General features: G+C 44.2%; 1 protein-coding gene across 6 annotated transcripts; it reads left to right on the forward strand.

Moving 5' to 3' along the window:
- Positions 1–10,583: 10,583 nt before the first annotated feature.
- On the forward strand, positions 10,584–21,258 carry USB1 (U6 snRNA biogenesis phosphodiesterase 1). 6 transcript variants are annotated; one of them, XR_015750662.1, is made up of 7 exons: positions 10,584–11,163; positions 12,832–12,992; positions 15,839–16,022; positions 17,355–17,408; positions 18,252–18,513; positions 18,820–18,903; positions 19,756–21,258. XR_015750662.1 is itself a non-coding variant. In XM_026688997.2 (7 exons), exons 1-7 carry the CDS (start codon positions 11,015–11,017, stop codon positions 19,858–19,860), a joined length of 843 nt encoding a protein of 280 aa, XP_026544782.2. In that variant the 5' UTR covers positions 10,584–11,014; the 3' UTR covers positions 19,861–21,258. The 6 variants fall into 6 exon arrangements, 4 of the variants coding, with proteins under 4 accessions (XP_026544782.2, XP_087827980.1, XP_087827981.1 ...); XM_026688997.2 differs by having other exon boundaries at positions 18,408–18,513; XR_015750663.1 differs by lacking the exon at positions 18,820–18,903.
- Positions 21,259–21,494: the final 236 nt, after the last annotated feature.

Here is a 21,494-nt window from a genome sequence, read left to right on the forward strand (position 1 = left end):
AAGAAGGAAAACCTTCCATAAATTAGAGAAATTAAAATTTGATATAATCTACAAGAAGTACATAGCAAAAAGCAATATGAACAATTGTTGATACAGCCAAAATTAGGGAAAATATTTACTTCTTTGACACAATACAAGAAAAGAGGAGTAGTTCTATATATTAAAGATATTATCCCAGCAAAATTGATTTATACTGATGACGATGGAAGAATACTAATGGTGGAAATAATAGACAATAATATGGAAACACTCCTGATTGCAATTTATGCCCCGAATGACAATCAAGAAGAATTTTATAAAAAATTACATATGAAAATAATTGAACTGGACTATGCTAATATAGTTATGATGGGAGATTTTAATGGAATTGTAGACAATAAACTGGACTACACAGCACAAAAAACAACAAAGCAAAACAGAAAGACTCTCCCTAAATCTTTTGTTAAAATGGTAGATGAAATAAACTTAAAAGATACATGGAGAGAAAGAAATGCTAAAACTAAACAATACACCTTCTACTCAAATAGACATTTATCATGGTCCAGAATAGATATGATATGGATGTCAACAGAATTGTTAACTAATACTCAAGAAATAAATATTGAAACAAGTACTTGGGCAGATCACTATCCAATGACAATTAAATGGAAAGGACAAAGAAGAAGATCTAGATGGACGTTAAATAATACTATATTAAAGGAAAAAGACTTCACACAGTAGATGGAGAAAGAATTGGCTTTTTTCTTTAGAGAAAACAAAAAAGAAGATACATCAATTCAGAACGTATGGGATACAATGAAGGCATATGCCAGGGGCTTGATAATAGACTATACAAGGAAAAGAAATACTATGAAAAGATTAGCCTCTAAGGCATGAGAGGATGAGTATAAAGGACTTGAAAAAGAGCTACAGAAAATGCCACAGAAAAAGGACATTAACTTAAAAATGGATATAATTAAACGTAAAATGGGTCTAATAGAAAAAGAAGAACTAGCACATAAAATTAGAGGTGCTAAACAGAACAACTTTGAAGATGCAAATAAACCAGTTAGCATATAAATTGAGAAAGGAGAAAGAATCAAGGAAAATATTGCAATTAATAGATGACCAAGGCCAAGTTTGCTATGGTAGTAAAGAGAAGAAGGAAATCATACAAGACTATTATGGGAAACTATACACACAAGAGAATATTGATGAGGAAAGAGTTAAACAGTATTTACAGAATGCTAATTTACTTCAGATACCTAAAGAGACTGAAACAATGTTAGAAAGCAATATAAGGATGATGGAGTTAACTGAAGCACTCAAGAAGCAAAATAATGGAAAGGCACCAGGCCCAGATGGATTTCCGGCAGAATTTTCTAAAACATTACAAGAATCGCTGAACCTTCCATTGCTAGAAGTTATGAATGAAGTTATGTTAAAGAAGAGGATACCTAAATCATGGTCAGAAGCTTATATTACACTTGTCCCAAAAGAGGAGGCCGATCCATTAGAAATCAAGAACTATAGACCTATTTCCTTACTAAATGCAGATTATAAAATTTTTGCTTCAATATTGGCAGAAAGACTTAAAAAATACTTAAATAATTTTATCCATTTTGATCAAAATGGATTTTTGCCAAAGAGACAAATTAAAGACGATATGAGAGTAATCTTAGACACTTTGGAATACTACGAGGCACATCCTGAAAAACAAATAGCTTTGATATTTCTAGATGCACAGAAGGCATTTGATAATGTGAATTGGCGATTCATGTTATTACAGCTGGAACGGATGGGCTTTGCAAAAAAAATTATTCAAGCAATAGAAGCTATATATCATAAGCAAACGGCAAAGGTAATGATAGAGGGAGAACTGACAGACTCTATTGATAAAAGAAAAGGAACAAGACAAGGGTGCCCACTATCACCTCTGTTGTTTGTGTTAACCTTGGAAGTGCTAAACAGAAATATTAGAGACGAAAATAATATAAAAGGGATGAAAATTAAAAAGGAAGAATTTAAGTTGCAAGTATTGGCAGATGATCTGGTTTTCATTCTAGAAGACCCACTAGAAACAACATCAAAATTGATAGAAAAGATAGAGACATATGGAAAGGTGGCTGGTTTGAAAATAAATAAAGATAAGACAAAGATCTTGACAAAGAATATGCTATCAAGACAAAAGGAAGAACTGGCAGACTTATTGAAAATCCAGGTTACGAATAAGATCAAATATTTGGGGATATACTTGATAGCAAGATGCAGTACACTAAAAGAGAATAATTATATCAAACTTAAGCAGCAGATAGCGCTAGATTTGGCGAAATGGGAAAATTTACAACTGTCATTAATAGGGAGAATATCAACAATCAAGATGAATATATTACCCAGAATTTGGGACTTCCGGTTTGTCGGCTTCGCGAGCGGCAGGGATTCGCGATACTGCGCGAGATCTGCTGCGCTAGCCGTTTTTGGTGCTCCGATCCGGACGGGTTCGGAGCCAGGCTGCCCTGCAGGGGCGGCTGAAGATAGGGGGGATTCGGAGAGGGGTTTGGGGTGTTGCAGACCCCCTCCCCGGCCGGCAGAACCCCCTTTTCCCAAGACGGTGCAGCGGCGGTCTGTAATGGCCGCCACAAAGAAGCCGGCAGCTGGGTAAGAATGCGCAGGGGGGAAGAGGAGAAAGCCTTTTGAGAGTGAAAGTTTTCTTGGTTGACCCAGGACTCTAAGACATATTTAACACAATTCCTGGAAATTATGGCTTTTTGAATGATTCTTTCCAGAAGAGAAAAAAAGCGGCAATTTTGAGGTGCTGAAAGGAAAGTTTACTCTCCTTCCCTACGGAATCAACAAGTGGATACTGAGAAACCTGTCTTTTTCAGGTAAAAACCAGCTTTATGTGATAAGTGGGAAGGGAGAGGACAAAAAATATATTTATATGTTAAGACTTTGTTGGAGGAGATGCCTTAAGGATTTGAAGACTGAAATATATTCTAATAAGGCTTTAAGATACAGATTTGGACTTTCTTTTTTTTTTATTGATACTACCCCAGGAAGAGAAAGTGAGAACTTTGTCTTGGCTTGGATTGATTGAGGACTTTGGGATTGTTCTATTTTTTTGAAATATCTTGGTTGGTGCAAGAAGAAAGAGGGGGAAAAAAAGAAAAGAAAAGATTTATAATGGCTTTTTTTGCTGAGGAACTGAGAAAAGAATATGAGCAAACAAAAACAGATGGCAAAGATGGTGTGAAAGAAGCCTTCCTTTTTTTAGAAATGGCGCTTTCTAACTATCAACAAACACTACAACAGATGGAGGCAGAAGAAGAAGAAGAAGAAGAAGCCATCTTTAATGAATTTCAAAATTTAACTAAGAAAGAAGGAAGAAAGAAAGGAAGGGAAATGAAGGACTTAAGATTTAAAAAAACACTCAAGAAAGAGAAAAATAAGGTGCAAAATCAATATAATGATAGTAAACAAAAGAAAAAAGGAACACAACAGAGAAGGGAAGCCAGTAAGGCAGAGGCTAGGAGAAGGGGGTGGTAGAAAGGTCTGCTGGGGGAAGAAAGAAAGGGAAAAGGTGGAGAAAAGCCACAAAGTTTTGAAATTGGATGGGAAAAGAGGAATTTTTTTAGGGACAAAGGGTAAAGTACAATTTCTTTAAAAAGATTTTGCAAGGTACATAAGATGGTATTGTAGCATTTGTATCAGAAATAGAAAATTAGAATGGTTTAAGAGTTAATAAGAGATTAAAATGTTGAAATGTTTAGTAATGATTGATTTTAAAATTTAATAAAATATTAAAGGGAATGTTTAGAATATTGAGTTTTAATTAAAGAGTTTAACATGACTATGGTATTGATGTTATTATAAAATTATTATTGTAGCATTTGTCTTTGGAAAAGGCAATGGGAATGTTATAAGATTCAATATTTAGATCTATTATTTAACTATGTATTTAATCATTTTGGATTTGTTATTTTTCTTTTATTTAAAATAAAAAATTAGTAGATAGAATGTACCAAGCAGAATCAGATTGGGTATTAGGTGTTATTTTAAATGTTAATCTAATTAATTTAGGGGGAAGACAGAAAGGCATCATACTCTGATTAGTGATTTCAGGAGAAATTCTTTTTTTTATTATAAGGAATGAGACAGAGGGATAATAAAGAATGGACAAAAGATACAAATATAATGACTCAAATTAAGATGGATTAAATAAAATAGAATTAAGAAGAGTGAAATGTGTGGAGAAGCTAATATAGAAGACATAGAATGGTAAATAAAATAGGTAATGACATGTAAGATGAGCATGAATATAATTGAAGTCCATGCCGAGTTACTTTCCTAAAAGATTTTTTATATGTTTGTGTGTTGTGTGTTTATGTTTCTGGGAGAATTAATAAAACCTTGCAGAAATATAGAATGAGAATAATGGTAATCAAGTCAGAAAGAAATAGATGAAATAATAATAGTGAAATTGAATAAGAGTAAAGAGAAGTAAAGAGAAATTGGATAAGAGGTATTTGTATGCTCATATGGAAATGGTTTAAAATAGAATTATATTGTATAAAATAAGGTTTTATTTGACTTGTCAAATTTACAATGGAAAAAGGTTTAAGTATGTAATGGTTAATGATGATTTGTTTGTCTTTAAAATTAATAAAATTTGTTTTTTTTTTTTAAAAAAAAGATGAATATATTACCCATAATTTTATATTTGTTTCAAACAATTCCAATTAGGCTTGGAAAAGATTACTTTGAAGATTTAAATAAAATTGTGTTGAAGTATATATGGCAAGGTAAGAAAGCGAGAATAAAGTTAAAACTTTTGCAAGATGCTAGAATAAGAGGAGGATTTGGTTTGCCTAATTGGGAGTTGTATTACCAAGCTACAAATTTGATGTGGGTTAAGGAATGGATAACATTAAGAAATGCTAGATTGTTTACATTAGAAGGACATGATCTGTTGTTGGGGTGGCATGCTTTTCTATGGTATAAAGGAACTAAAACACAGGGGTATTTTAGAAGACATTATATACGGGAGTCTCTGTGGTGAAACTGGGAGAAGACTAAAAGGCAATGTTATTTGAAAATTCCAGTCTGGCTATTGACTATTGAAGCATTTTCTTATCCTATAATATATAAAAAGGAACAAACAGTTAGATATGGTGAAATATTGAATGAAAAGGGTGAACTTAAATCTATACAAAAATTAGAGGAACAAGGTATAAAGATGAATTAGTTTTCATATGCACAAATATATTCAAGGTATGATAAAGACTCTAAAACAGAAGGTTTTTATGATAAACTGACTGACTTAGATAAGATTTTGACAGGTACTGATGAAAAGGTGATTAAAAGTTGTATGGATATTTGTTAGAAATTAAACTAGAAGAAGAACAAGTTAAAGAAACTATGATTGCTTGGGGGAAGAATTTTGGATATGGGATTGATCTAGAGAAATGGCAAAAATTGTGGTCTCAAAATTATAAAATGACAATGTCAACAGCATATAAAGAAAATTTGTATAAGATGTTTTACAGGTGGCATTTTCCCCGACAAGAATAGCAAGAATGTTCAAGAATAAATCTGAAAAATGTTGGAAATGTCATCAGACACCTGGCTCATATTACCATATGTGGTGGACATGTACGTATGCTAAAAAATATTGGACTAAAATCCATATGTGGTTGGAAAAAATGACAAAAAAGCATATAGATTTGAAATCAGAGATATTTTTGTTGGGAATTTTACCTGAAATATACAGTAAAGAACTGAAATACCTGATTGTAAATGTATTAACAGCAGCTAGGATTGTATTTGCTAAAAACTGGAAAAATGAGAAAATACCATCACAGGAGGAAATCATTAAGAAAATATTGGAATGTGCTGAAATGAGTAGATTGACATTTGAAATCAGAGAACAAGATGATAAACAATTTTATAAAATTTGGGATCTATTCTATTAATGGTTGGACAATAAAATATAGTAATGAATTATGTAGATTCTTAGAAAATAATAGATAAAGATGTATTATTTTCTTATTATATCTACAAAATGATTCTCGGATAGATTTGAGATGATAATATGAACTGTCATAAAACAAATTAGTTAAAATATGATTATTTCGTAAAACATGAATGAATAAAAATATAGTCAAATGATTAATAATGATATTAATCTATTTAATACTTGATTGAAAATATGAGAATATATACAATGTAATTGTAATTGAAGACTACGAAATGGAAGCACAAAACAATTTGTAAACCAACCGGCACACTGTATGTATATATATGGAAGATGGCTTGATGTTTTTATGTTTTGTTTGTTTATGTTTGTTTTAAAAACCAATAAAAAATTTTTTTAAAAAAAACCCGCCATTGATGGAGCATCCACAACTTCTGGAGGCAAACTGTTTCATTGATTAATTCTACGCACTGTCAGGAAATGTCTTATTTTTATTTTATTTATTTGATTTGCCAATTGTTTACAAGATAATAAGTATAAATGTATACATAGTTGTGAATACATGAAATGGGTACATATAAGAAAAATAAAAGAATAAGAAAGTTCTAGGATGGTTCCTTGGTTAGTATCCATCCATTGTTTCTTGTCTTGCCTTGTGGTGCTTTAGAAAATGGACCCGCTCGTCATAAAGGCAGCCCTCAAATATTGGAACACTGTTATCATGACACCTCTAGTCCTTCTTTTCCCAATTCCTGCAACCATTCTACATGATTTAGCCTCCAGCCCCCTAATCATCTTTGCTGCTCTTCTTTGCATTCTTTCTAAAGCCTCAATATCTATTGTGGTGAACAAAACTAGATGCAATATTCCAAGGCTGGTGTTACCAAGGCATTATAAAGTGGTACTAAGACTTCACGTGATCTTGATTCTCTCTATTAATGCAGCCTAGGACTACAATTCCATTTTGTTGGGTATGGTCCAGTGTTCAAATCTGTCAAGATCCTTCTGAATCTTGAGCCTATCTTCTGGGGTGTTGGCTATTCCTGCTAGTTTGATGTCATCTGCAAATATGATGAATTCCCCTTCTATTCCCTTATCTAAATCATTTATGAAGATATTGGAGTACTCCACCTCTCACTTCTCTCTACATAGGTGTAGTTCTATAGAGGACTATATGTTGAGTGCAGCTGGTCAACCAGTTATGAATCCATCTGGTGTTGATGCTATCTAATCCACATTTTTTCTATTTTACCAAGAAGTAAGGTGTGGTTTAATTTATCAAATGCCTTACTGAGGTCCAAGTAAATTATGTCCACTGCATTTTGCTGATCCCCTAATTTAATTACTTTATCAAAAATGCAATAAGATTTATCTGGCATCATCTGTTTTGGACAAACCCATGTTGGCTTGTGGTTATAAGTTTGCTTCCTTCTAGGTGTTTGCAGATCTGTTGCTTGATTGCCTTTTTCAGGTCTTCCCAAGTATTGATGTCAGGCTGATTGGTCTGTGGTTGATTGACCTGGATCCATTTTTTTTTCTTTTTTGAAGATGACCTTGTTGGTCATCTAGTCCAACCCCCTGCTCATTTGGCAAAATTTTATCGATAGGCATGAATAAAGAATTCAGCTTGGAAAACTCACTATGGATCCTTCTTGGTTTTGGACCTGAAATATTTCCGTCTAGCAACAGTCGAGGAGGGTCTTCTTCTTCTTCTCTGCACCAGTTAAAAGTCCCCAGGGCTGCTCCGCTCCTTCTCCCTGCTGGAACCCAGGATTTCCTGCTGTCTCTGATTATTATGGTGTTGCTGCCTCTTCTTCCCATAATCTGAGAAATCAATCCCTTTCTTGGTCTGGCTGGCCCTCCTCAGCTGGGGATCCACAAAAGTCCCACCGATGGAGCTTGCTAAAAAGACACATTAATTGTCCTCACCCCAAAGGACAGCTGGTCGTTCCCTCTGCGACCCTGAGGACTTGGCTTATTCAAATCCCTGTCAGAGCTTGTATCATGTCTCAAAAGCTTTGTTTCTGAAGGAGGAGGGTGGTTTTAAAATTCAGGAAAGCCAGTTAATAAACACCATGCTTGAAGACTCGCAGTTCAAGCTCTTAAATACTCCAGTCAAGAAACGCAGCTTCTGAGCGTTTGGCTCTATGGAATGTTTTTAGATTAGATTAGATTAACAAGAGTTGGGAGGGACCTTGTTGGGAGGGACATCTAGTTCAGGGCTCACCAACCTTTTGGACCTCAGGGACCACCAAACTCATAACTCTAACCGGTTCTGTGGGTGTGGCCTAATTTGTGGGTGTGGCTTGATGGTCATGTGACTGGCTGGGCATGGCTTGTTTGCAAATATTATAAATATTTATATAAATATTGATTTTTTTATTTTAAAAAGAGCAACTTTTACCCAAAATCAGGCAAAGCAGGCAGGCAGATTGAATTGCTCACAGAATCACAGATTCATTCAGAAATCTATCTATCTGCCATTGGCTAGATCAGTCTCTCAAATTTGCTTGCCATGAGTCTGCACTGAATAATGGAACCTTCAGTCCTAAGGGAGGTTGGCTGTGCTTAAAAGCAGAGCCAAAGATCTAAAAGACTAGCTAGAAAGCAAGAAATCCAACCATTTCCTGCTTCCTATTTAATCTAAATCTCCCAGCACAGCAGAACAGATGATGGTTGGAAAAAGAAAAAATAGCAATTTAGCAGGCAAGTTTGCCGGGTAAGGAGTGAGTGGCGGGGAGGGTTCCCGCAGGCCATATGGGCGGCGCAGCCTTGTGTTTTTGCACAGCCTGGATTGTTTTGGGTGGGTGCTCTGGGGGTGAGATTTCTCTGCGGTCCATCAGCGACCGCTGATCTAGTCCAACCCCCCTGCCCAAGCAGGAGACCCTACACCATTTCTGACAAATGACAGTCCAATCTCTTCTTGAAAGCCTCCAGTGATGAAGCTCCCACAACCTCCAAAGGCAACTTCTGTTCCACTGGTCACTGTCAGAAAAATTCTCCTTATTTCCAGGTTGAATTTCTCCTTGATCAGTTTCCATCCATTACTCCTTGTCTGGCCTACAGGTGCTTTAGAGAATAGCGTGACTCCTTCCTCTCTGTGGCAGCCCCTCAGATATTGGAAGACTGCTATCCTGTCTCCCCTGGTCTTTCTTTTCTCTAGACTAGCCAAGCCCAGTTCCTGCAACCGTTCATTGTATGTTTTAACCTCTAGTCTCCTAATCATCCTGGTTGCTCTTCTCTGCACTTTTTCTAGAGTGTCAACATCTTTTTTTATAGTGTGGTGATCAAAACTGGATGCAGGACTCTAGGTGTGGTCTTACTAAGGCTTTATAGAGTGATATTAGTACCTCAATTTGCTGTGTTCACAGACTGACGGCAGTCCTCACTCCAGTCCGCCGCCTGCACAAACCCTTTATTCACTTGAATAAAGCCTGTTAAACGTAAGCCTGTGTCCGTCTCAATCTCTACCGCCGCTCTACAACACAATTGATCTTGATTGTATCCTTCTGTTAATGCAATTTAGGATTGCATTGGCTTTTTTGGCTGCTGCTGCACATTGCTGGCTCGTATTTAGCTGGTTGTCCACTAAGACTCCAAGATCCCTCTCACAGGTACTGATATTAAACCTGGTTTCACACGGTGTATATGTGTTCTTTTGGTTTTTCTTGCCTAAGTGTAGGACTTTTCTCTACATTGAATTTCATTTTGTTAGATAGGGCCCAGGGTTCAAGTCTGGCAAGATCCATCTGGATCTTCAGCCTATCTTCTTGGGGGGTTATGTATTCCTGCCAGTTTAGTATCATCCACAAATTTGGTAAGTTCCCCTTCTATTCTCTCATCTATGTCGTTAATGAAGATACTGAAGAGTACTGGGCCTAAGACGGAACCTTGTGGCACCCCAACTGCTTACTTCCCTCCACGTAGACTTAGACCCATTAAAGACTACTCATTGAGTTCAGTTTGTCAGCCAGTTGTGAATCCATCTAGTGGTGGTGCTATCTATCCCATGCTTTTCTAGCTTACCATAAAGTAGGTTGTGGTCTACTTTGTCAAATGCCTTGGTGAAATCTAAGTATATAATGTCCACATGATTTTGCTGGTCTACTAATTTAGTCACTGTGTTGAAGAAATAAGATTGGTTTGGCATGATCTGTTCTTAACAAAACCGTGCTGACTGCTAGTTCTTACTTTACTTGTTTCTAGGTGTTTGATGTTAGGCTGATTGGTCTATATAGTTTCCTGGGTGTTTTTTTTTCTTCCTTTTTTGAAGATGGGGACCATATCAGCTCTTTTCCAGTCCTCTGGTAGTTCCCCGGTGCTCCAGGATTTTTGAAAGATATGGTGCAGTGGTTCTGAGATGACCTCTGCCAGCTCCTTTAAAACTCTGGGATGTGATCCATCAGGCCCCGGTGATTTGTTTTCATCAAGATCAGACAGGTCTTCTCTTACTATTTTTTTGCTTATTTTAACTTTTATTTCTGGTCTATCTTTTAGTTATATTTTTGGTGGGTTGGGCTGTAGTTCCTCTAAAAATCCCAGGCAAATCCACGATGCCCTGGAGGAGCTCGGCCAGCCTGAGCTTGCAGGAGGAGAGGCGCCCCCTGGGGAGGTAACGGGCAGCCAGGGGGATTCCCTGGTCCCACCTGCCGGCCTCCACCCGCTGCTCTGTCTACCCTGCCCCCGCCATAAGGGCGCCCCTAGATCTCCGGGAAGCAGGTGGGGAACCCTCGAGGCCATCGAAACTACCCCCCCGGGAGACGAGCTCAGGCGCCGGAGAGAAGAGGCCGCGGGAAAAGAAAAGCCCGGCCGATTCCGATTCCCTTCGCCTCTCCTCTCTCCCTCCCTCCGGTTGGTGATGGAGCCGGAGCGGCCAAGCCTGAGGGGGAAGCGGCTCAGCGCTCAGTTCACTGGCTCCACGGCGGACCACCCGAACTTTGGAACTGAACCCGGAAGGGTGCCGGCGGAGGCGCCTCTATAAGCCGCAAGTCCTCACCAGTTGGGGGGGGGGAGTGTGTCATTTCTGCGCAGGCGTGACGCTCCGATTTCCTGCTTCCGGCCATGCGGGCGGCGCTGGTGGACTACAGCAGCTCCGGCTCGGAGGGCGAGAGCGAAGCCGTCGCCGCCGCCGCCGCCGCCCGGGAGAGGAGCAGCGGGGAGGCTCGGCCTGGCCCGGCGGGCGGGCGCGGCTTCTCCCCTCCGGGCAGCAGGTGAGCTTGAGGGGAGGCCCTGGGCCGCCTCCGAGGAACCAGGCGCCCGGGACGGGGCCCCTCCCTCCCTCCGGGGCCGGTGGCTCTTTCCCCGGAGAGGAGGCCCGGTGCTGGCCGGCCTCCCAGGCGTTCACGGAGCCCGAGGCCCCGCCCCGGAGGCCGCTCCAGCCTTCCCCGAGGCCTTTCTTGGCGGCTCTGCTCTCTTGCTCGGGCTGGGCCGCGCTAATAATGCCTGGAGTAGGGGCCCTCAAACTTGGCCCCTTTAAGACTGGTGGACTTCAACTCCCAGAATTCCCCAGCCAGCTTTGCTGGCTGGGAATTCTGGGAGTGAAGTCCATCAGTCTTAAAGGGCCAACTTGAGACCTCCCTGCCCTGGAGGCTCTGAAGGGCCACAACACACTGCAGTGTGCAGGGGGAGCATCAACACTTCCCAGACTCCAACCAGGTCAACACCAGCCAAGAAGCAGCCTCTGACTTCTTGGGGGAAGATTATTCTTCGTCCTGGTGCGGAAACTCACAAACCATAGTTTCCTTCTGACTTGCAGGTTGAGTCGAACCAACTTGGGTTGGTATCATAAACTTCATAAAACACAATAAGTCACCTTATTGCTGGGTGGGGTCTGGGCAACTGAATGGAGCTAGCAGAGTGTTTTCATGGCCGGATGCCCTTCCTGTCACCAGTGAGGAGTTTTTTTTTGTTCAGCCGATATATTCTCATTGTGCCCAGAGACAGAAATACCTGCCTCTACCTAGGATTGAACTCTCAGCTTCCTGATTGCGAGGTGAGAGTTCCACCTCCAGGCCACAGCACCACTCCCCTTCCATAAACACTCCAAGTAAAACTACAAAGAAGCCAAGCAATCCCAGAGTCGTATGTTCTGGAGAGGGCAGTTCTGCTCTCTAGCCCAGTGAAACACGTCTAGCTGTCGAGTCCCCTTTGGTGGCCAGGCGCTCTTTCCTGAAGGCTGAGAACTTTCTCATGAGACCAGCTGCCATAGTCCCTGCCCAAATATCTGACCTGTTTTTCCTATTTCTTCAGTTGAGATCAGTGGGGAGGAGACTGCCTTAGTCCTTATTCAGAGTTTTGCAGCGTCAATTCAACGCCAGAAAAATAAACACAGATGGCTGATGCTTCATTTAACATCTTTATAAACATAATGAATAGATTTTCCAAACCAGTTGTAGATTTCTCCAACATGGAGCGAACTCAGACAGAAACATGTTGCAAGTAACTTCAGTCGTAACTTCAGCAGCTCAGAAAGAGACGTCAGTTTCACTTTAGTTCAGCAAGCAAGCTAGTTTCATTTTCAGTAGAGAGACTCAGAGCTTAACATAACTTGCAGAGCTTAATGCAGAGCACTGCCGAGGCTACTTGTAGTTTCAGTTTCCAAACAGCCCTCATTGGCTGACTTAGTTGCTACGCCTATTCATTGGCCGACCTTTTTACCAAGCTCTATTCCAGTTCATTAATACACTCTTGACAGTCCTGCAATACCTCTTTGTTGTGTCCTAACTGGGAAACCCTGCCCTTTCCACTTGCCCTCGCTGGACAAGGGGAGCTGCTGCTGTTGGGCAGGGACATCCAACCTCTGTCTCCCAGGGCTGCTTGTCTTCAGGTCTTTGAGCAGAAAATGCTTCGGCTGCCAACTCTCTCCCTCCATTTTGCAGAGCTGCAATGCCCTCCCTGCCCTTGCCGGACAGCGTGCGGGGGATGTTCAGGGACCAGGAAGAGAAGGAAAGGGTGGAGGATGACTGCAGTAAACATGAAGGCCGCCTGCGGACATTTCCTCATGAACGAGGCAACTGGGCAACCCACGTGTACATGCCATGTAAGTGTCTCTCGATGTTTTCTCCTTCTCGGGAAGAGGAGTGAAGGCCTGGCCTGGCCGTGGGAGTCTTGATAGCTGCCTTGAGCAGAGTGGAACGCCGGAGCGTGGCTTTCTGTGCTTCTGACCTGCCCGGAGAGCGAACGTTTCCAAGCATTTCTAAAGAACGCAACGAAAGAACTTTGGGTTTCTGGGGAAAAAGAAAGAACATGGTTTTTTTTTCAGTTTGGTGCATTCTTTTCCATAATAAGTGCTTTGTTGATTGGGGAAATGCATTGACAAATTGAAGGAACTGGTGGGGAATTTAAATACACCCCCCCCCCCCAATAGTCAGACCACATCCTGGTGTCCCTGAGATTCTCTTATGCCACTCCTGTCAACAGGAGTTGTCTGCCCCTGGCAACTATGGACCCAAATGGGTTCCAGAGGTCACTAGGGGATACTGTGTGTGTGTGTGCGTGCGTGCACAGAGGAACTAGTTGAACACCCAATACACAAAGATTGGTTCCCAAGCCCAGTTGGAGCGTGGTGCAGGTCCATGTGGGTCGCCTGGTGAAGGGGCTTGCTGACTCATCTGGGGACAGTTCGATCCTGTTTGACCCAAAGAAGTGAAGAGAGTCCTCTGCGTGGACAATGCAACCACCTGTCAATTAGTCCCTTGTCCCTGCTGATTGGTTAAAGCCTCCAAGGTGGAGGAAGTGGGTGTACCCCGGCAGGAGCCCAAGGAAGAAGGGCGGTAGGCAACGGAGAGCGTCCCGTAGCTCCGGAAGCAGCCTAGAGCGCGCCCGGGAAGAGGCGCAGATGCTGCCTTGTAGTCCCCAAACCAACTGCGTGCACCGCCTTTAGTTATGTGCGCTCCGCTCTCTGGGCATCTCCGTGTGATCGTGACCCTGTCCTTTCCACCTGGCGCCCTTGCTGCTTTCTGGCTCTTTAGCGACCAGCTTCGCGTTTGGAACACGTTCGCGCTTGGAGTTGGCTTGGGGACTACAAGGCAGCATCTGCACCTCTCCCGGGCGCGTCTCTAGGCTGCTTCCGGAGCTACGGGACGCTCTCCGTGCTCACCGGCCCTGCCCTTCTTCCTTGGGCTCCCTGCCGTGGGGTACACCCACTTCCTCCTGCAAATTACGCCGCAACTCTTCTCTCCCTTTCTCTCGCTCCAAAAGATCGCCATTGTATCCCGCCGGTTCGGGCTTCCAGCCACGTTGTGATCCACTAGTGAGGTTGCCATCTCGGATGGAAGCATCGCAGTCTCCCTCTCTTGCTCAGCATCTGAACTTCTCGCGGACCAAAATAAAAAGATCGCCCGCCGTTCATGTTTGGAGGCTACTCCGCGTTTGAGCTCCAAATGGCGGCGACACTCCAACACGGAAGCGCCAGCTCCAAACGCGCAGCGGAATGGGCAGAAGGAAAGCAACAGCGGCGGGTGCCAAAGGTGTCTGCAGCAAAGGTGGGACTAGGGAGCTCTCTGCGCTTCGCCATGATCACCTGTTAGGAGCGGCTGTTGGCGAGATGCAAGGGGGGAATTAAGTCACCCGAAAAGACGGCCTCCAGCCGTTTTTTCGGGCTGAAAAAAAGTAAGGCCCGGCCTTATTATGTGAGAAACACGGTAGTTGAACACCCAATACACAAAGATTGGTTCCCAGTTGGAGCGTGGTGCAGGTCCATGTGGGTCGCCTGGTGAAGGGGCTTGCTGACTTATCTGGGGACAGTTCGATCCTGTTTGACCCAAAGAAGTGAAGAGAGTCCTCTGCGTGGACAATGCAACCACCTGTCAATTAGTCCCTTGTCCCTGCTGATTGGTTAAAGCCTCCAAGGTGGTGACTGGTGGGTTCAGGCCGTGATCAATTCCTCACTGCAGAGAAATGTGCCCCCCCCCCCCAAAGCAATTAATCCAGGTTGTGCAGGAACACAAGGCTGCACTGCCCACATGGCCCACCCACCCGCTGGCCCCCACCCTTTGGCCGAGCGCAAACCTTACCTTGAATAGAGCCACGTGAGCTGGAACTGGAAGGCGGGGGAAGGAAATCCGCCCTGGGGTGGCTTGCTGACATTGGTGGGAAAGTTGGTCCCCTATTCCAGAGCTGCAGAGTCACAGGCCTGGCCCTTTGGTCATCCCGGAGCAGCTGCTCCTCCAGTCCATGGCAGGCCGGTGCACCCAGGCGCAGAAGCAGCTGCTCCGGGATGACCAAAGGGCCCGTCCTGTGACTCCGGCAGCTCTGGAATAGGGGACCGACTTTCCCACCAACGTCAGCAAGCCACCTGCCAGTCAAAATTCATATTAGGGGTCCGCAGGATTTAAAATTATGATGATGGTGGTCCCTGAGATCCAAAAGGCTGGCGATCCTTGGTCTAAACTGAAAATAAGAATTTCCTGACAGTGAAACCTATGAAGTAGTGGCGTAGCCTAGCTCCTGAGGTTGTAGGGCTGGACAGCCATTTCTCTGAGAGGGATCTGAAGATTCCTGGACCAGGCAAAGAGTGGATTGGGAGGTCTGGCAGTAGTCCACTGCATGGTAAGTGGGCAACTCAGTCACGCTGGCCATGGCCTCCCAGGGCGGTCATCTTGTGAGGGTCCTCCCAACCCTGGGATTCGAAGTACGTCTTGGGCCTTTCTGGCATCCTTGGCCAGGGCAAAGAACATTTAAGGCAGTGGTTCTTAACTGGGTATTATTAGGCCACATCCTGTAATTGCTTGTTTGCAAACTGTTTGGGAATCGTGCTGTTGAGATGTTTGTGTAAAATAGTAAGAGTTGGGGGAGGAGGGAGTTGGGGTGGAATGGTAATATTATTTGAGCCCAGGAAAAAAAGGGGTAATGGGTTTAAGAGCACCTGTTCTGCTTTTTCTACAGGCAAAGCCGGGGAGGACTTTCTGGATTTACTGCAGCTCCTCCTAATCTGTGGGCGCACTTATGTGCCTCAGCTGAAGGGACAGGAAGAATTCCACATCAGCCTCTCCCAAGGTGTGGTATTGCGCCATCACTGGATCAACTCTTTTGTCCAATCCCTCAAAGGACGCTTGGCTTCCTGCCACAGGTGAGCCCCAGAGGCCATACTGGCAGGGAGTGACTGATAGGACTTACAAGCTGCTTTGGAGAGGTTAGCCGGAGGTTCGCTGGGCTTCCGACAAGAGCAGGCCAGCAGATACGGGCAAGGCACAAACAGGAGCCCATCAGTATTGCTAAATGCCTGTGGGGGAGGATTGAGCATACCTAAAAACCTGCAGGAAGGGACACCTGAGTGGCTGCAAGCAGCGGCATTTCCCTTCTGCAGAGTCTTTCTCAAATTTGGCAAGGTTTGAGCTGCGTGGACTTTAACTCCCAGCTGCAGGTGGCTGCAAATCTTGGTCTTGCTGAGACAGAGAGCCTCTGTTTTACAGTCACAACAGAGCAAAACAGCGATGCTGCAAAAGTGTGCAATCTGTCTGTGGGGCCAGAAGGTTCTGCTCTTTTCCTATGTGTCTTGTGTAGGCCTTTCTGAGGGGAAGGTTCTTGTTTGTTTTTAATTATATATACATCTACAAGGAGTTTTTTGTGTTTCATGCCCCAAGAAAGCAGTAGAAAGCCATGCTGCTCATTTTCACCAGACGTGACAAGAAGGCAAGAAAATTGCAGAAGCTGCTCACTGCGGTAGAGCTCCGCCCCACCCCCCTCGCCCAGCTGACAAACATGCCTTGCAGTGCATGGCGCCTGAGGAGCTCCTGTTCCTCAGGAGTCCTTGACTCTACTTCCCGCCCATGGCAGGGGCAGCCGGGGTCCTTGCAAGATGGCTGCCATGGGGGGGTGGGATATGGCTGGCAGGACTGAGTTGCCATTTACCACACAGCACTGCTGCAAATAAACACGATGCGAGAGGCTGGTGATTTGCAGACTTCCACTCTCCTCATTAATGGTGATCTTTGGAGATCAGAGTGGCCCTCGGAACCTGCCTCTTTCACGAGCCAAGGGCCCCCGTTTCCTGCCCATGTTGCTAATCGGCCAACTATGTTGCTCTTGTGTATGTTGAATGCGATATTTTTAATGTTTTTCACTGGTTTACTGTTTTTGTTTTTAAAATGTTTTTTATTTATTTATTTTTAATTGTAATATATTTTTGGAATTGTAAGCCGCCCGGGGTCATTGAGATGGGCATCTGTAGAAATTGAAGAAGTAAATAAATTAGCCTTGCCCATATCTGCTGCAATGAACAAGGGGAAAGTGGCCCCTCAATGATTGAATTGGCAGGACTGGGTTGGGTCTGAAGCTGGGAAGGGTCCTCAGGGGGTCCCGGAGAAGCAGAGAGTTGGTAGCCCTGGCCTGCAGTCCTCTTGGGTCCCTCTTGTTTCTGCCTTTCGTTTCCAGGTTAGTTGGAATCTCTGCTGTTTTTCAGGTTCATCTTCAGAGCTGACCAAGTGAAGGTTTATACCAATGAGACCAAAACCAGGTGGGTGAAGGATGGTTGATCTTCCCCCTCAAAGAGATCTGTAGAGTCTTGTGGGGTAGAAATGAAACGGACTGGCCATTAGTGTGGGAAGCGTCAGGACTCCGACAGGCAGCCCCATTCAAATCACAAGTCAGAGTGAAAAAGATTCACATATTAGGAGTGAGACGTGTCGGCGTTTCTTGGGTGTAGCTGACTCCAAGACACCTCATTCATTTCCCCCTTGACCCTGGCCTTCCCCCCACCCCCTGGAGGTAGATTCTCCAATGAGACACATCCGTAGCCAAGAGCCATCAATCAGGCTCTTTGCATGCCACAATCCTCAGTTGCCAAAGTGATTTATCTGAAGCCTTTAAGGAATGCACTGCTTTCCCCCACTCCCTTTCTTCTGGCAACTAAAAGGAAGTATCGCTTCAGTTGCATCAGAAAAATATTTCTGGAGGGGAAAAGGAGGAAGACCAGACTGGGTGCGTGTGTGTGTGTGAGAGAGAGAGAAAGAGGGCCAATGTGGTCTCCTGTAGCTTTTCTAACTCCAGGATAGACTCTTCTCAGAGGTTTTCTCTGCTCCTGTTGGGATTCCAAATTGGGCGTTTCTGAATGGCCGTGCTTCTATCCTGAAGAGGACGGGCATTGGCTTCCATGGCACAAGGGCTGCCGGGTCTGGCAGGGAGAAAGGAGCTCTCTCGGAAATGTTCTGCGTGAATGTCCCCCCCGCTTTCAACAAATGGGGGTGGAGGACATTCATCCTAACAAGGACTGCAATTCCAGGCCCAGCAGAAAGTGGCCCTTTGCTTTTATGCTGCCTTTTCTTTTCCCCCTGAGCTTTAAAAACTTTTGTGCCGCCAGCTTGGCATCACCTGAAAGCCATGCACATCTCCAAGGAAGCCCTTCTGTTTTCTCTGGGTGCCATGTGCTCTTCTCTTGCGTTTGGGAACTGAATCCATGCAAGATGTTGACCGTGGAAGAGCTGCTGCAAGTTACTCTCTAAAAATCTTCTTGAAGGACCTTCGTTGGCTTAGAAGTCTCTTCAGGACATTCTCAAATGTTGGAGTTGGTTTCAGAAGTGGATGAAGTTATGGAAGAATTTAACCTAACGCCTTTTTATAAGGTGAGGACTGCAGCCATCTGGGGAAAATAGGAAGTTGCTGCTTTAGAATGAGTCTCTGGAGGAAGCTGAACGGTAACTGTTGAATAATCAATTAAGCAGCTGTTTAAATGCACTTCCAACAGCTTTGGTCTTCTTGTTCCCTCCACTGTGCGTAGGGTAGTTAGCATTCAGTTACCAAATGGCTCCAGTTTGCTGTAATTGAAATGTTGGCAGCTGGCGCGCTATGCCTGGGGTTCTGCCTGCTGTGCTTGGCTATGCTGGTGGACCTTCCTCTGATCTTGACCACTGTTGGTTGGTTGTTCATAGGATCCCTCGTTCCACATGAGCCTCGCCTGGTGTGTGGGGAATATGTCGGAAGCCCTTGGAGGCCAGTGTATTCAGGAAATGCAGGTAACCAGCCTGGAAGCCTTTAGCTTTTGGGGAACTCACTGCCAGGCAAGGAGGGGGGAGTCAAGTGGGGAATTAGCCTTGAGTGATTGCACAGCCTCAAGTGGACACTTCCCCCCACCCCCACCCCAGTTCCTTGGGACCTTATCTGTTTCTTCCCAAGAGAAGGCAAGCCATTTAGGGAGGTTCTTGTATTATAGGCAGAATCACAATGTCAGCATGAACCCTACATTTGCAGTCCTGGTTGTGTGCCTGACATTAGCAGAGGGCTACAGGAGACAGTTGGGTCTCCATACCTGTATCATTCTGTGTCCCAGTTTTGAAATGGACTTGGTTCCAACTTCAGACAAGTTGTTCAAGGGGGATCCATGTTAGTCCCAGATCTCTACCAGTCAGATTGGAAGATCCGGTTTGCTCCCCTTCCTTCTTTCTTCGGTGAAGCCTGGGGTGAGTGTAAAAGCCCAGCTGGCTGTGAGGGATACAGCGGAAGATGGCGACCAGAGGTAGCCTGAGGCATGCACTGATTGATTGGCTTGACCAATCTCTGCATTTCTTGACGCACCTTTTCAACTTGCAGATATGTCCGGGCCATGCAGCCTTTCCTCTCCAGAGGGAATTTCCAAGGGCCCTTACGATTGTTTTAGCAGGGGAAGACTGAGTAGGCAACTGGGATGAAGGCACATGGGAAGGGGGCTCCTGGCATTTCCAGGGATCCAGCCTGGGGGTGGGCTTTAAGCAACTCGGAATGAGGTTGGGGACCAGTGGATGACTGAAGAACTGAGCCAAGCTGGAGGAGAAAGTTGGTGCTGATGAATTCTGCCAGGCTGTTCTTATTTTGCCTCCTTCTCGTTGCAGGAGATTGTGGATGGCTTTGAGGACTCCACCCACTTGCTGCGAATTCCTGGGACTGAAGTCCGTTGCAAATCTGGCAATAAGGTCTTCTCGTTCCCTCTGCGATAGAGCAGCCCGGGATCAACAACTGCCGACTTGCGACAGGAACCATCCAGAGGTGGTCAGAGGTGCCACTGGATTCCCATGAAGTCCACTAATGGACTCAACTCCCTGTCACGGCAGCAGAGGCCACCCAGTAACAGGACATTTCAGGGCCAAGGCCATTCATGCCCTCAGAGCCTCTGCCAGGCCAGCTCCTCCTTCGCTCCACTCCAGTTCTCGGCTGCTGGAGAAACCAAGTAGGGGAGCCAGTGGGATGTTTCTCCAAGCTGCAGGACTTTGTCTTGTAGACGGCTGATCTAGGGGCGAGAGGCCCTCCGGTGGGATGCCTTGGGCAGGGTGTCTGGTCCTTCTGAGAGAGAAATTTAAAAAAGGAGAGCCAATTCTCTTCATGGTCAGTTTCAGACGCTTTGCTGAAAGGGTTTGTCAAAGCTTCCTGGATAAGTGACTGCTCTGAACCCGCTTTGATTGTTCTGTTGGAATTGTGGCAAAAGAATCATAAGCAAGAAGAAAGTAAGAAACGTCTATTGGAGCTAGATGAGTTCTCCCATGCACACACTGACAAGATACTGAATCCCTCTGGGCCAAAATCCAAACTAAAGTCCCCCCACATTTCGAACGGCATCCAGATATGCCCAACTCACAAGAACTGGGAAAGGTAAACTCAGTGGGATCCATGCTTATTTCCCTGCACTCTGGAGAGGAACCGGGCAGGGCTGTGGAAAAAGACTAACCTTGTTCCCTTGAAGAGCATGATCTTGGTAATTTTGAGATTTGTCTCCCACATTCTCATGATCCGAGAAAGAAACTTCTGAATGCAATAAATCGAAACACTGGCTGAGAAATTTGGTGGGGGCAGATTACGGACCTGAAATGTTGCAAGTTTTTGGCTTTGTCAGTTTCTTTTGGCCCTCCCTAATTGGGATCCCTGCAGTAGTGCCAACTTCAGCTCCTGTGATCCCCCAACAGTACCCCTTGCCCTTTGGGGATACGGGAATTATTGCCAATGTCCTCTCGTTGGGCTTTGGATCCCTTCTATTAAATGGCATCTTATGGGACTGAGGAAGTGGGCCTCTTCTGCTCAATCCATCCCCTGGGACCACCCTCCCCTGGGGTTCCCAAATGCCCCCCAAGAGCTGTTGTGTTGGTGGGACCCTGTTGGGTTTATATTTGATTGTTTTAGTCTGGGCTGCCTGGGGAGTGTTATGTTTTTGACTTTATTGTTTTGTGTTTTGTAAGCTGCCTATAGACTGGGGTGGACGGCTGTAATAAATTGAAATAAGTAATATATTTTCTTATCAAAAGTGTACTAAGCCAGAATGAAATATGAATGTTAAGCCAGAATTTTTCCAATCCCTGATACATTATTTCTCTTGTAACTAATGAATAAAGACCCGATTGTCTGTCTGTTTCTGCCTGTCTGTCTTATTATTTGGAACATTCACATCACATTTTAACAAAAATACAAGAGATGCCAATACAAAATATGAAATACATGTATGTCTTGATTACAGATACAATTTTTGCTTCATTTGTCTCCATTATTTTGGTACTCTGTGACTTACACGGTGCACAGTTTGTTTTTCAGCCCCTCAGTCACAATTCGGTTGGTGGTATTTTGCCTCACTCACCCAGGACATCTG

This window comes from Notechis scutatus, chromosome 9 (assembly GCF_049901735.1).
Source record: "Notechis scutatus isolate UNSWTSFEM ecotype Mainland chromosome 9, rNotScu1.2, whole genome shotgun sequence".
NCBI lineage: Eukaryota > Metazoa > Chordata > Lepidosauria > Squamata > Elapidae > Notechis > Notechis scutatus.